General features: G+C 35.0%; 1 protein-coding gene across 2 annotated transcripts in view; it reads left to right on the forward strand.

Moving 5' to 3' along the window:
* Positions 1-3,254: 3,254 nt before the first annotated feature.
* Positions 3,255-13,545, forward strand: part of LOC123564099 (WD repeat domain phosphoinositide-interacting protein 2-like) — a 30,418-nt gene continuing 20,127 nt past the window's right edge. The window contains exons 1-8 of one of the 2 annotated variants that reach the window (XM_045357411.2): positions 3,255-3,460; positions 3,564-3,649; positions 5,323-5,489; positions 6,303-6,497; positions 8,864-8,956; positions 11,111-11,181; positions 11,559-11,666; positions 12,703-12,870. In XM_045357411.2, coding sequence (XP_045213346.1) covers positions 3,390-3,460; positions 3,564-3,649; positions 5,323-5,489; positions 6,303-6,497; positions 8,864-8,956; positions 11,111-11,181; positions 11,559-11,666; positions 12,703-12,870 — 959 coding nt within the window. In that variant the 5' untranslated portion in view covers positions 3,255-3,389. The remainder of the gene's footprint in view (positions 3,461-3,563; positions 3,650-5,322; positions 5,490-6,302; positions 6,498-8,863; positions 8,957-11,110; positions 11,182-11,558; positions 11,667-12,702; positions 12,871-13,545) is intronic. The other variant, XM_045357413.2, reaches the window with a different exon arrangement.

The following is a 13,545-nucleotide window of genomic DNA, read 5'->3' on the forward strand; positions in this document are numbered from 1 at the left end:
ACTCTACCATGTTGCTATAAAAGCTAGCTCAATAGCAAGGAAGTATAACTTTAAGGCTTTACACAACCAGTCCCCTGCCTATATTAGGGATACGATAGAAGTGTATAAACCGGTCAGAAACCTAAGATCACAAGACACACTGTCACTGGTTATGCCAAAAACTAAAACCATGATGTATGGCAATCGATGCTTTTCTTGCACTGCTCCGAAGCTTTGGAACTCCCTTCCCGTCAAGATCAGGGAAGCTGACACGCTAGCTGCTTTCAAAAGCCTGTTAAAAACCCACTTCTTTGTACAATATTTTGTTAACTGACCAATACATTGATGCTTTTTTTCTTCTTCTTCTTCATAAATCTGCGTAGAACAGTATTTTATCCTAGGGTAACCTAAATACTTTTAAATATGTATTTATGTTTGTCTTGTTTAATCTATACGTTTTACATTTATGAATTTTGTTAATGTGGAATGCATTATTTTTGTATGTGTATTTGTTAGTATTTTTGCAATTTTTCTGTGAAGTACTTTTGAACGTGTTTGTTTGTTTGTTTGTTTTGGGTTTAACGCCGTTTTTCAACAGTATTTCAGTCATGTAACGGCGGGCAGTTAACCTAACCAGTGTTCCTGGATTCTGTACCAGTACAAACCTGTTCTCCGCAAGTAACTACCAACTTCCCCACATAAAGCAGAGGTGGAGGACTAATGATTTCAGACACAATGTCGTTTATCAAATAGTCACGGAGAACATACGCCCCGCCCGAGGATCGAACTCACGACCCCGCGATCCGTAGATCAACGCTCTTACCTACTGAGCTAAGCGGGCGGGCTACTTTTGAACGTGTACACGTGCATGAAAAAAGTGCTATATAAATGTGGTATAATAATAATAATAATAATAATAAGTGCACACTTATACATTACCCTACTACATACACCCCCTCCATTTTAGAATTCGTCCTCGAATTCCAGGAGTTTGAAGTTCTGTGGAACGTTCCGAGGTGTCCATTCATATCTACTCGTGAGTTATTTACGTTGGGCGCCAAATGTAACAGGCTGAAAATACTTCAGCTCTAACCGGGAATTGAACCCGGGACCTCTCACACCTAAGGCGGACACTCTACCACGTCGCTATAAAAGCTAGCTCAATAGCAAGGATGTATAAGTGCACCCTTATACTCTACCCTACTACACAAACAAAATAATACTCGGTTTGACTGAGTCTGTTCATGAGAGGTAATGAAATATGCAACACCCCTCACGCCCCCTAGCACCGGCTATATCAGATTACCTCAGAGTAGCGGCGTATGCCCTGAGTTGCAGGTTCCTTTAACATCCCAGAGAATCAGGGTTAGCTCGAAGTTGCGGGTTTAGTCGAATTGGGTCCGGGTCTCAGGTTCCATACATTCATACATAAAGAGTTATAGGCAAGTTTGTGACTAAACGTACATAGAGTACATACACCAAGGTCTGAGGCAGGGTAGAGACTATGTCGTAGTGTATACTGCATACAGTAAAATCTGTAAAGTGATCATTTGCACAAGATAGATTGAAGCTATATAGTCTCAGACAGAGTTGAATCCTTATTAAGAAGATACCAAACATAGATATTTTAGTGATAATTAAGGGACAAGAAAGTTCATTCGAAACAAGTTGAAACATTGAAATCAGTTACAAATTCAGATTAACAATATAATTGTATATTAATTTGTTGTATATTAATTTGTTCATACATTTCCCAATCATTTTACAATCATTTGTGAACAATCATTAAGCAAGGTAGCTTGAAAAAAATTATATATACATTTTAGATCTTTAGTTAATAAGCTAGATAGCTGGAGGAAAATTTATATTGATAGTTTGTTACTTTAGTGTGTTTGAGACGATAATTGGTGTACCAGGCTCGGGTGGAAACGTTACAATATCAATGGACAATCAATTAAAACTTGACCTAATAAAAGATTTAAAAATGATTAGTCTTGTATTCTCATTGAGAAACTTGCCCAAACTTTGTAAGATGTTAAGTTGTTTGACTGCCTTTTTACATAAGTTTGTAATACGACAGTCAAAATTAAGCTAGAAATCTAGAATGACTCCTAATGATTTAACTCATATTCTTATGTTATGTCATTAAATTTTACTGATTTTGAAAGACCTGACAGCTTTATTGGTTTTATTACCAATATAGAAAGACTGAAACTTCTCATCTGGTTATAACCGATCTAAGTCTATAATGTCCTGGGACAAATTCTAGTTCTAGTTCTAGTTGGTACTCCCAAACAATCAGTTAAGATTATGACTGGAAGGCGCTTGTCAGGGAAAGAGTGTTAATCTATAAAGGTTAGGTGCAAAGGTTAAAAGATAAAGATAGAAATAGAGTGTTTGACTTGTCAATGGGATCCGTGTAAGTGATTACATCAGACTTTAAGGGTGAAACTCCACAATTTTCAGTTTTAGTATGCTTGACAAAGCCATAAAATTTCTTATTACGGCCTGGCTGTGAATCTCCTTCAAAAATGACAGATTCCAAGAATGACCAGTAAGAATTGCGAATTTGTTTTTGTGTGGCAGCTTTAATAAACTTAAGTTGAGAAAGTAACCTGGGGTCAATATTACTTCTATTTTTCATTTTGGGATACAGTTTGTCTCGTCGTCTTATGAGTCTTATAATTTGTGGGGTGATCCAGGGAAAGTCTTGTCTGGCTTTAGTACATTAAACTGGTCAGAATTGAAATTTTTACTAAACTTTCTTAGTTCTTGTTATAGTTTTGACCAGTTTGCTTTCTTATAACAGAAATTTTTCCTTTTAGTTTGGAAGGGACGGCCTCTTTTCAACTAAATATCTTAAAAAACAATATCATGATCTGAATTTGCCAGACTTAGTAGCGTTTTAACATTTTGAATGTTGATGGCATATTTGTAAAAAATAGCTTCAACACATTTTGTTTTCTGGTTGGGGTTTTTACTACTTGTTCTAAATTCATATTAACCATGTTTTCTAGAAAGTTGGTATATATACCTTTATATGTTTGCAGGTTGATTTTTTTTATTATTGTTTTACACCTTATATCCAGTTGAGTTAGGTCCTTTACTGTAAATACGTATTGTACATATCTAATATTTCAATAACTTAGGTGCCTGTATTTAAAACCAATGACCATTTTAGTCTGTTCCCGGAGTTGGCCTGTTCCTTCTCGCTTCATATTTTCTTTGGGTTTATTTAGATTTCCGAGATAGTGCGATTTGTAACCAATGGAATTTGAGGAAATTAGGTTATTGCACAAAATGTCAGAAGTAGTAAACAGAAGTTGAACAAAGATAAAAATGCGTAATAAGTGTTCGTGACAATCACGGATTACTTATATAGTGGCGTGGCTAAAGGTCTGACTGGACTCATGAACCTTGCAGGTCAAGCGGGGGACGAACAGTCCGACCTTTTGTTCGTCAATTTTAATCAGGACTGCACGTAAGATAATTTTATTTTATTGTGATTATTATTTTCTGTTTTAACTTAAATGATTTTGGTTTTACTTTCGATTTTATATTTGATCATATTTGATATATTTCAGATCTCTAGCTGTAGGAAAGAAGACTGGATATAGATTGTTTTCACTGAGTTCAGTGGAGAAGCTTGACCAGATATACGACAGTAATGGTAAAAAAAAGGGTTGTGTTCTTTTATATAAGATACTAGTCCAAATAATTTGACGTCAAAACCAGTAAATACCTTTTCTGTGGTGAAAATGGATTTAAGTAAATGCACTATCAGTCCTTAAACGATGAGATCATAAAACGAAATAAAACTGTTCAAATCATTTTATGGTTTAAACATAACGGTTAAACACGTTAAAACGTAAACTCAATGTTTCATTTGGCTACCTCACTGTTTTTACATGTCCGCCATTACACTCTTCCAAAACGGTACAGCTGACATTTTGGTTATCTATCACTAACATGAAGCGGAGCCTCTTAAAATATTTGTGTAAATTTAAGGATGCGTTGTTTTAAAACAGTGACAAACTCGTTTTTGACATTTTATTTACATAAAACATCAATTGAAGGAAGAACAATGAAGATATTCGTCTTACAGCAGTCTTATAATTTCACCTTATATTTTGTTTTTTAAATGTTAAAATATACATTTAAAAATCGCCGCATAGGATCACAGAAAAGGTCCTTCCTGTGTTGTATGTGAAGGAGAGATATTGACATGTGCAAAAATTATCACAATATCACGACTTGCATACAGTTAGTTATATACATTAATAGTCCTATGAAATAATCTTCCACCTGACATTTCCTTCCTTCCCCCTTCCAACCCTTGAGCAGTTCAATGCCACTATTTGCAACATAGTTACATTGAACATACTTCTCCATAACCTTGCTCTTTATCCCTGTTTTTTATCTTTTAAACATTTATAAGAAATTTTTCTTTCCTTTTTTTGCCCAATTTTCTTTTATTTTCTACTAACAATCTTTGTGGCTTTACCTGCATGAAAATGTATACGTCCCTGTAAAGGCAAGATAGATAGGAAGTGTCTAGCCACCTGGTAACTGGACGCCTAGCCTGTGTTCTAGCTGTCAGGTAACCGGACACCTAGCTTGATCTCGGTGGGTAATTGATTTGTTCATGAATTTAATAGGTATGTTTCAATGAAATAATTATATTGCTAGGACATTTACATCAGAATTTAAGTTGCTTAACTCTATCAGATTCTGATCAATATTTGTTAAATAGATAAAGTTACTGTCCCTGTTTAGATGCATTCCAGTGTTGTTGTTGTTGTTGTGCAGTAGATATGCCGAGGCAAAATACATACAAACAGAAGTTTGTCAAAAACATGGCCACCAGAGACAGTAGTGGCTCTTTTCTTATAATTTGTATGTAGTATTTCCTGTATGCATATAATCCACTTCAAAAATCATCTTGTTCTAAAAACAAAAACAATGGCCCAAATTCAAAATAATTTCACAGATATTTTCCATGTATGACCCACCATCAAAATTTTACAAGCAATCTATGAAACTCGAGTGATCTAGAGTCATCATGGCCCTCTTGTTTAATCATACAGTGTGAAGTTGGGAGGGTATTGCCTACTGCCCTTGGAGGTGTACACCAAGATTTTGTGAGGAACATGTAATTGTTTGCCAATCCTTAATTTTAATATACTTCCACTTGTTAGGGGAGTCAAGTAATTGCTTTAGTAGTTTGTTTCTATTTTAAGAATGATTTAAATTGACCATGGGGTCATTCTTAATCCAGTAATTTACCAGCAAAAAAAGAAGTTGTATTGACAATATATATTCATAACCGTATTTATTTTGTAGCTTGTGAAGATATAAGCATCGTGGAGAGGCTGTTCTCCAGCAGTCTTGTTGCCATTGTTAGTCTTTCATCACCACGGAAACTCAAAGTCTGCCATTTCAAGAAGGGGACAGAAATATGCAACTACAGTTACTCCAACTCAATACTGGCAGTAAAATTAAACAGACAGGTATAGTGAGGAAAATATTCATTTTTATGAAGAAAACTATATACTGCAAAATCAGTTAATTTTTTGAGCAATTTTTGGGGGATGTGAAGTTGTGGATTTCAACCTTGTTCAAAATGAGTTGAATACACACCATTTGCATGCCTGTGGCACAATTTAAGCTCTGCCTACTTGGTTATTTGTGAGATTTTTGCGTGAAGTGTGGAAGCGAATTAAATTATCTGTTACACCAGACACAATTGTATTTTGCCAATTGTCGACGCAGTTATGCCTGATAAGTTGGGTTTAATTGTCAACATACGAATGCAGAAAAAATGATAACAACTCGTAAGCTGTTTGTTTATAAATATTAACTACAAGAAAATGACTGGTTGCGGACTGACTTTCATCAGTTAATTCATATTTTCCATTGCTTTTTATTTTTATCTGGGTGCAATACTGTTCATGCCAAATTGGTGACTTGGTGTTAATAATAAATCCTTTTATGTTAAATATCTTCATATAACCTATAGCACACCAAAAATTTAAGAATTTGGAAGATGAGACTTGGAGCATCAGTTGGAATTTTTGAATGCAACTTCTTTTTCAGAAAGTTGGAATGAAACAATAATCATTGTATGGGAAATGGTGTAACTAATAAAATGAATCTTCACATCAGTGGTTCTCTGTTAAGTCTCCCCACATCTCCCTAAATCAGCTTGAGGGAATAAATGACTTCTCCCAAAAAGTTGGACCTAGCATGAGCCCTGAGAAACAATCCTTTTGTAGAAATGTATAATTATACAATGTAAGTACATTATTGTTGACTGATTTCAGAGATTGGTTGTATGTCTAGAGGAGAGTTTGTATATTCACAACATCAGAGATATGAAAGTTCTACACACTATACGTGATACCCCACCTAACCCACAAGGCTTGTGTGCTCTCTCCATAAACAATGATAACTGTTTCCTAGCTTATCCTGGTAGCAATCAGATCGGAGAAGTTCAAATATTTGATACCATAAACCTGGTAAGTGCTAGTTACCATAAAATCAATAGAAATAGCTGTACAAAAGTTGATCTTACAGCGGGAATACAATTCGGTCAGATATATGAAACTCGACATACTTATATTTCTCTTTTTGACACTTTCCAGTAATATTGGAAATAACTCTCTCTGCAGCTGTTTATTTGTGGACAAAATAAATTAATTAAGCGTAAATTTGCACATAATGTGTCAGGGTGTTTTACACTGAATTAAACAATGATTTTGCTTGTGGATCATGATGAAACTTTTTACAAATGGTCCTGGCAGGTGTTTCTTATGTTTGGCAACTTTAGATGATAAAGCTATTTAGGTTGTACACAAAGTCAAATTTTAGATTTTTTAAGAATGTGAAGCATTTTAACTAATGCTGATAATGTTCGTAGAGATCATTCCTTGTGTAATGGTCAGACAATATCATTGTTTTAATTTCTGTGTCTTAAAATGTATGCTACTTTCAATGAAAGAGGAAAGAATGTGAAAACAAAACTGTAAATATAAGGATCAGGGTTTCAAGTTTTCAGCTTGATGTGTTTTATGCACAGCCTGAAATTTGTTTTAATGCTATTTTTAGTTTTGTGTTTTATAATGCTATTGTGTAACTCTGTGTGTATATTTCAGTGTGCTGTAAATGTATGTATATTTCAGTGTCCTGTTACTTTGTACAGTGCATTCCCGGTGCTACAAATTGCAATTTAATGAAATACCGATATACTACGAAAAGGTGGCCTGGTCCCAGCTGCTTTCTTCCTATTTCTATGTTACGAAGTCGCGGTTTTACGAAAATGCAATTTTACGAAAAATGGGCTCCTAAGAATAAATTGTTACGCCCTTACAGACTGTTTTCAGCTTGTTTGAAATGCAATTTTATGAATACCTGTATCAGCTAAGTTTTCACACCTTCCATTCTGTCAAGATGAAGCGTGAAAAATGCTTTAGAGTAGAAAGTGTCACTATCCATTAACTGGGCATAAACAGTTATTAAAGTGTGAAAACTGACAAATTAGATTCTAAATGCGAAACACATGCACTGTACACTATGATACAAGTTATTTGTCATTAGAGTGATTGATCTTTTCTTCTATAAATATTGGATTGGATGGCACACCAGTCACTCTTGGTTCGATTTCTACACATCTCATAAATCACTGCATAAAGAAGATGAGAATAGATATTATAGCCCTGATCGTATTTAAATTGTCGTATTATTATCGCGAGCAATTCAGTGAAGGGTCCAGGTCCCCTGGAAGGATAGCTGAATTGGAATAGGCAATTTATGCGTTCCTTGCAATCCGGCATAGGGCCTGGGTCAGCCTGGAGGATAACTGGTTAGGAATGGCAGCGACAGGGAAGATGGAGTTAAGAGGAAGGTGCAGACTATTGAGTTTCAGTACATATAAATCTGGTATACTTGTACTCCAATACGAAAATCGCATGTGTAAATATCACAGTGTGTAGATATTTCAGTTGGGTAGTTGATATGAAGTAAAGACATAATTTCCTATAATACATTTGAACAAAAATGCGATATTACGAAAAAAACGACCAGTGCCTTGGCTTTTTGTAGGACTGCAATTGTACTGTATGTATGTCTCAGCATGCTGTAATTATTTATGTATATTTCTGTGTCCTGTTGCTATGTATGTATGTTACAGTGTCTTGTTACTATGTAAGTATATTTCAGCATGCTGTATTTATGAATGTATATTTCAGCATGCTGTAATTATGTATGTATATTTCTGTGTCCTGTTACTATGTATGTATGTCGCAGTGTCTTGTTTCTATGTAAGTATATTTCAGCATGCTGTATTTATGAATGTATATTTCAGCATGCTGTAATTATGTATGTATATTTCTGTGTCCTGTTACTATGTATGTATGTTACAGTGTCCTGTTACTATGTATGTATATTTCTGTGTCCTGTTACTATGTATGTATGTTACAGTGTCCTGTTACTATGTATGTATATTTTTGTGTCCTGTTACTATGTATGTATATTTCTGTGTCCTGTTACTATGTATGTATGTTACAGTGTCCTGTTACTATGTATGTATATTTCTGTGTCCTGTTACTATGTATGTATGTTACAGTGTCCTGTTACTGTATATGTATGTTACAGTGTCCTGTCACTATGTATGTTTGTTACAGTGTCCTGTTACTGTGTATGTATATTTCTGTGTCCTGTTACTATGTATGTATGTTACAGTGTCTTGTTACTATATATGTATATTTCTGTGTCCAGTCACTATGTATGTATGTTACAGTGTCCTGTTACTATGTATGTATATTTCAGCATACTTTAATCATGTATGTATATTTCAGAATGCTGTAATTATATATGTGTATTTCAGCGTGCTGTAACTATGATACCAGCTCATGATAACCCTCTAGCAGCCATAACCTTCAACGCTCAAGGAACAAAAATAGCAACTGCTTCAGAAAAAGTAAGATCCAGTCAATATTACAGTGTAATTTATTAGTGTTATTAAGAATTAGACACTTTTAAGCGTTAATCATGGAAGGTTGGTGGTATTACCCAGGTGCTGTCAATTAAAGGTCTGTGGTATTACCCAGGTGTTCTCAGTGGAAGGTTGGTGGTATTACCCAGGTGTCTCAACGGAAGGTCGATGGTATTATCCAGGTGCTCTCAATGGAAGGTTGATGGTATTACCCAAGTGCTCTCAATAGAAGGTCCGTGGTATTACCCTGATGCTGTCATGTGCCTGAAATAATATCAGAAAGATGACCTTGGGTCTTCTGTGATTTTTTTCTTAATGTGTGGTACACAGAAGAATCAGCATACTTTATAGGCAATTTACATAACATCATATGGCTGCTCCCACGTAAAGGTTCTGGCATGTATTATTCCAAAGTTGTGGAGTTATTTTGCTGACCAAAGTGCGAGTGCAGTGATAGACTACCTAAGCAACCAGAAATATGTATAAATTCTAAAGAACAAGAAATGTATTTTGCAGCAAAAACAGATGATGCCTCATCTTTCGAAGAAACAAAGAACTACAGATACAAAATTTAGGTTGCTTTCAAAAATTCTCAATTTAGGTGCAATTTTTCTTAGTTTGGCAGGACCTGGAGGCTTTCCAACAATGGAAGAAAATATCATTGGTATTCCTATACTGTCAAAGTTGTAAAGTTGTTATATAAACTAAATTGTGCCCATATGGCTTAAAATCCAACAAAACAAACATGGAAGACTGATATTCACATCTCACTTGACAACATAAGGGAAACAGTTAATTCTGCTCAGGTGAAATAATAACATGGAGGTAAATTAGCACATGTGTGCATATAGAGCACCCCTCTCACAATAATTCTTTGCTTACCTGTATGTCCAATGGTAGTAAAATTTCATCATATGTTGATGTATATAGTCATGACTACTAACCTGAAAGTCTATTTTGGCATAGCTCAATTGATTTACAAGTGTCAAATCAGTATCAAAATGAAGCCTTCATGGTGTCGAAACTTGCTGTTTTGTTGCTCTGACAGACTGCAGGTATTCTATTTATATCATACTCATACATATTGTTCTTATAATTGAGAAAACTTTCCCCCCGACAGACAGTTTATAAGTCTGTCAGTGTTTTCCCATATTACTGTTGAGAAGCCCTGTGTCTCTCACATTTTGTGCTGCCTAAAGGGAAAGCATATAGTGGCCCCATAGCTGTCCGTCTGTGTGTACGTCCATCCCGCAATTCTTGTCTCACTCTGGAGTATTTCTCAGCAACCAAAATAGTTGTTTCACATCATCACTCACATCATATGACACAAGGTCCATAATGCTGGTACCAATATGTTATGAGTTATGCCCTCTTTTTACTTAAAATTTCAAGTTCAAGTTTTGATGCATACACTTTTTGCACTATCTCAGTTATTACTAAAAAAATATGATTCAAACTGAAAATAGTTAATCCACTTCATTAGTCACATGATGTGACACATGGTGCATTACTGTTGCAGAAAGTTTGCATGAATTATGTCCCTTTTTTATCATTTTTTTTTTTTTTAATATTTTGATACACTTTATCACTATCTCTGTTATTACATAATATTTTTGACACAGGCTTAAGCTGTTGTCCAATATTTTCATCCACATTAGAGTCATTAAACACTCCATTGACAGCTCTAGCTTACTCAGATGTGCTTAACTTCATTATCTGGCATCGAAATAGTTGAGCACACTGTCTCCTGTGACAGCTCTTGTTAATGAGTAATTGCCCTTTGATTATTCAACATTAGGAAACTATAGTGCCATCCTTGTCCAGAGAATTCCCCATCAACCCTTGGCTAATAATAATATATTCAATAAAACTTCATAGGAAACTTCACTTCCAAGAGGAGATCCACATAATTATATTGTGCATGCTTTTTGTCATTAACTCTTTGGTGATTCTAAGACATTTATTTTGAAGCTTCACTACTAGGTATGTGCCCAGTTGATGAATTTCGCTTTTGTTGTTAATATGCAGTAATCATATTTTGGAGAGCTTCCGTCAGTTATACCAATATTTTCTTGTTCAATTTAAGTGATATTGTCTGAGATAAAGGTTTGTAGTAAAATCTGTTTTTGTTTTTAACAGGGTACTGTGATAAGGGTGTTTTCTGTTCCTGATGGGCAAAAATTGTTTGAATTTAGAAGAGGAATGAAAAGGTGAATTTTTATCATTTTGTATTGTTGCTAATAGCTAAAATATTTGTTTAAAGTTTGTTACAGTTAATTTATTACATATTTAACAGTAAAATGAGCCACTCCTCTTGAAAAACATTGTAAATCTCTTGCTATAGTGCAGAATATTTCAGCTGACTTTCTCTTAGGACAGTATTTTTAAACAAAGGAGATATTTTGGAGAATATCTTATACAAGTTTCAGTTTGTATTTAAATGAAAGTATATTACCATGAATTTATATTTAACGTATGATTTAATACTTTGGGTTACTAATGTTAAAAATTTACCCAATCAACAAAGCATGGTTTGTAGATAGATTGTTAGTATACTGTTGTTACACAGAAACATGTTCAATTTCAGATGTGTACATATATACTCGCTGGCATTTAGTACTGACTCTATATACCTTTCTGCATCAAGCAATACAGAAACTGTACATATATTTAAACTAGAGACTCAGAAAGACAGGTGAGTACACTTATTAGGGGCTTAACTTAACACTGTAGTGAATATGCAAGAATGTTATTCAGCATATGAATTTGTGTACCTGAGTTTATTTTTAGCTCAACTATTCAAAGAATAGGAGAGCTATCCTACTCGCCCCGGCATCGGCGTGAGCGTCACACAAATGTTAAAGTTTGCGTACCACCCCAAATATTTTCAAAGTCCATTGAGATATTGCTTTCATATTTTGCATACTTGTTTATCATCATGACCCCAGTCTGTAAAAAGGAGGAGGCAACCCTATCAAGCATTTTGACTGAATTATGGCCCCTTTTCGACTTAGAATAAATGTTAAAGTTTGCGTACCACCCAAAATATTTTCAGAGTCCATTGAGATATTTCTTTCATATTTTGCATACTTGTTTACCATCATGACCCCAGTCTGTAAAAAGGAGGAGGCAACTCTATCAAGCATTTTGACTGAATTATGGCCCCTTTTCGACTAAGAATATGCTTATTGTAATGTTAAAGTTTTACTCATTGCTTATATTATACTATCAAGCACTGAGAATAGTCGAGCGCGCTGTCCACTGACAGCTCTTGTTTATTTCACACTGCAAAACCAAAGTTATGGCCCTTGACTTTGTCAAAAACTTGCATTAAGGGCATAAAAGTTGGTGTCCCATGTATCTCATTCAAAATGGATGATGCATAAATACAGACTGCATATCAGTGTGAATTTTTACTGTCCTGAATTGATGGACAGTCATCTGAACCAGTCAGAATTTCAGAAGTTTCTATTTAGAACATTCAAATAATCCATAGAATGTTTTGTTTCCTCTGTCAAAGCAGGAATGTGGGAGTATTAATCACTCCAGTGATTGCTCTACATTCTATAGAATGATACACCCTATTACATTATGCAGCATGGAAATAGTCAAGCACGGTGTCACCTCTTACAGCTGTTATTTTCACTCTATTTGTCTTGAATTTTATATCAAGTGCACTATATACATGTTTGATCATTTATTATATATAAGTAATATATTTATATTTGCAGTAAACCACAAGAGGACCAGTCCAGTTGGATGAGTTATGTGAATACAGCGACTAAGCAGTTTGCTACCTACTTGCCAAGTCCTGTAACTGATATGTTCAATCAGGGCAGAGCTTTTGCTGTCTGTAAACTTCCAAATCAAGGCCTTAAGAACGTCTGTGCAATAGCTAAGTATGTATCATACCAGGATATCTCGCAGTACATGCAAGTTTTCCTGACAGTCACCTGTAAAATCATTAATATTTTTAGGGGAGTAATTGTTGTGGATTTTCTGGTTGCGTAGAGCCATGGTATACAATCCCAATAAGAAAATGAAATACACATTCATTTTATTTTCAAATGTTGACATCCACAAAGTCATATTCCCATGTACTAAATGCTTTAGCAAATAGCAAAATCTCATGCCCGTGAGTTAAAAGGATTACACAGTCGCGTGTTCCCTTCGTTACAGCACCAAAAATTATGCCACTGGTGTTGATCTATTTCTTAGCTTAAAATGTAGATTGTACAACTACAGTCATTATTGAGACAGTTCATATGTCAACTTTACATACCCTCATCAGATTACAGTATATGTTAACCTTTTTCACATGTGGAAACCATCCAGCTGGCTTACAGAAGATTGTTGGTTCTACCCAGGTACCCACTCATGATGAATTAATGCCTGATGGGGCACCTGGAGTTTTCCTCCACCATGAATAGCCATAAAGTTGCCATATTACCTATAAATATATCTGTGTGACGTTAAACTTGACAAAAACAAAAAACGTCTTTGTTCACTTCAAGTCGGATTGTTTGAAAACTTTGACACAAATGTTTACCACATTGAAATGACGTGCAGAGCGT

Source organism: Mercenaria mercenaria, chromosome 2, assembly GCF_021730395.1.
Source record: "Mercenaria mercenaria strain notata chromosome 2, MADL_Memer_1, whole genome shotgun sequence".
In the NCBI taxonomy this organism is placed as follows: domain Eukaryota; kingdom Metazoa; phylum Mollusca; class Bivalvia; order Venerida; family Veneridae; genus Mercenaria; species Mercenaria mercenaria.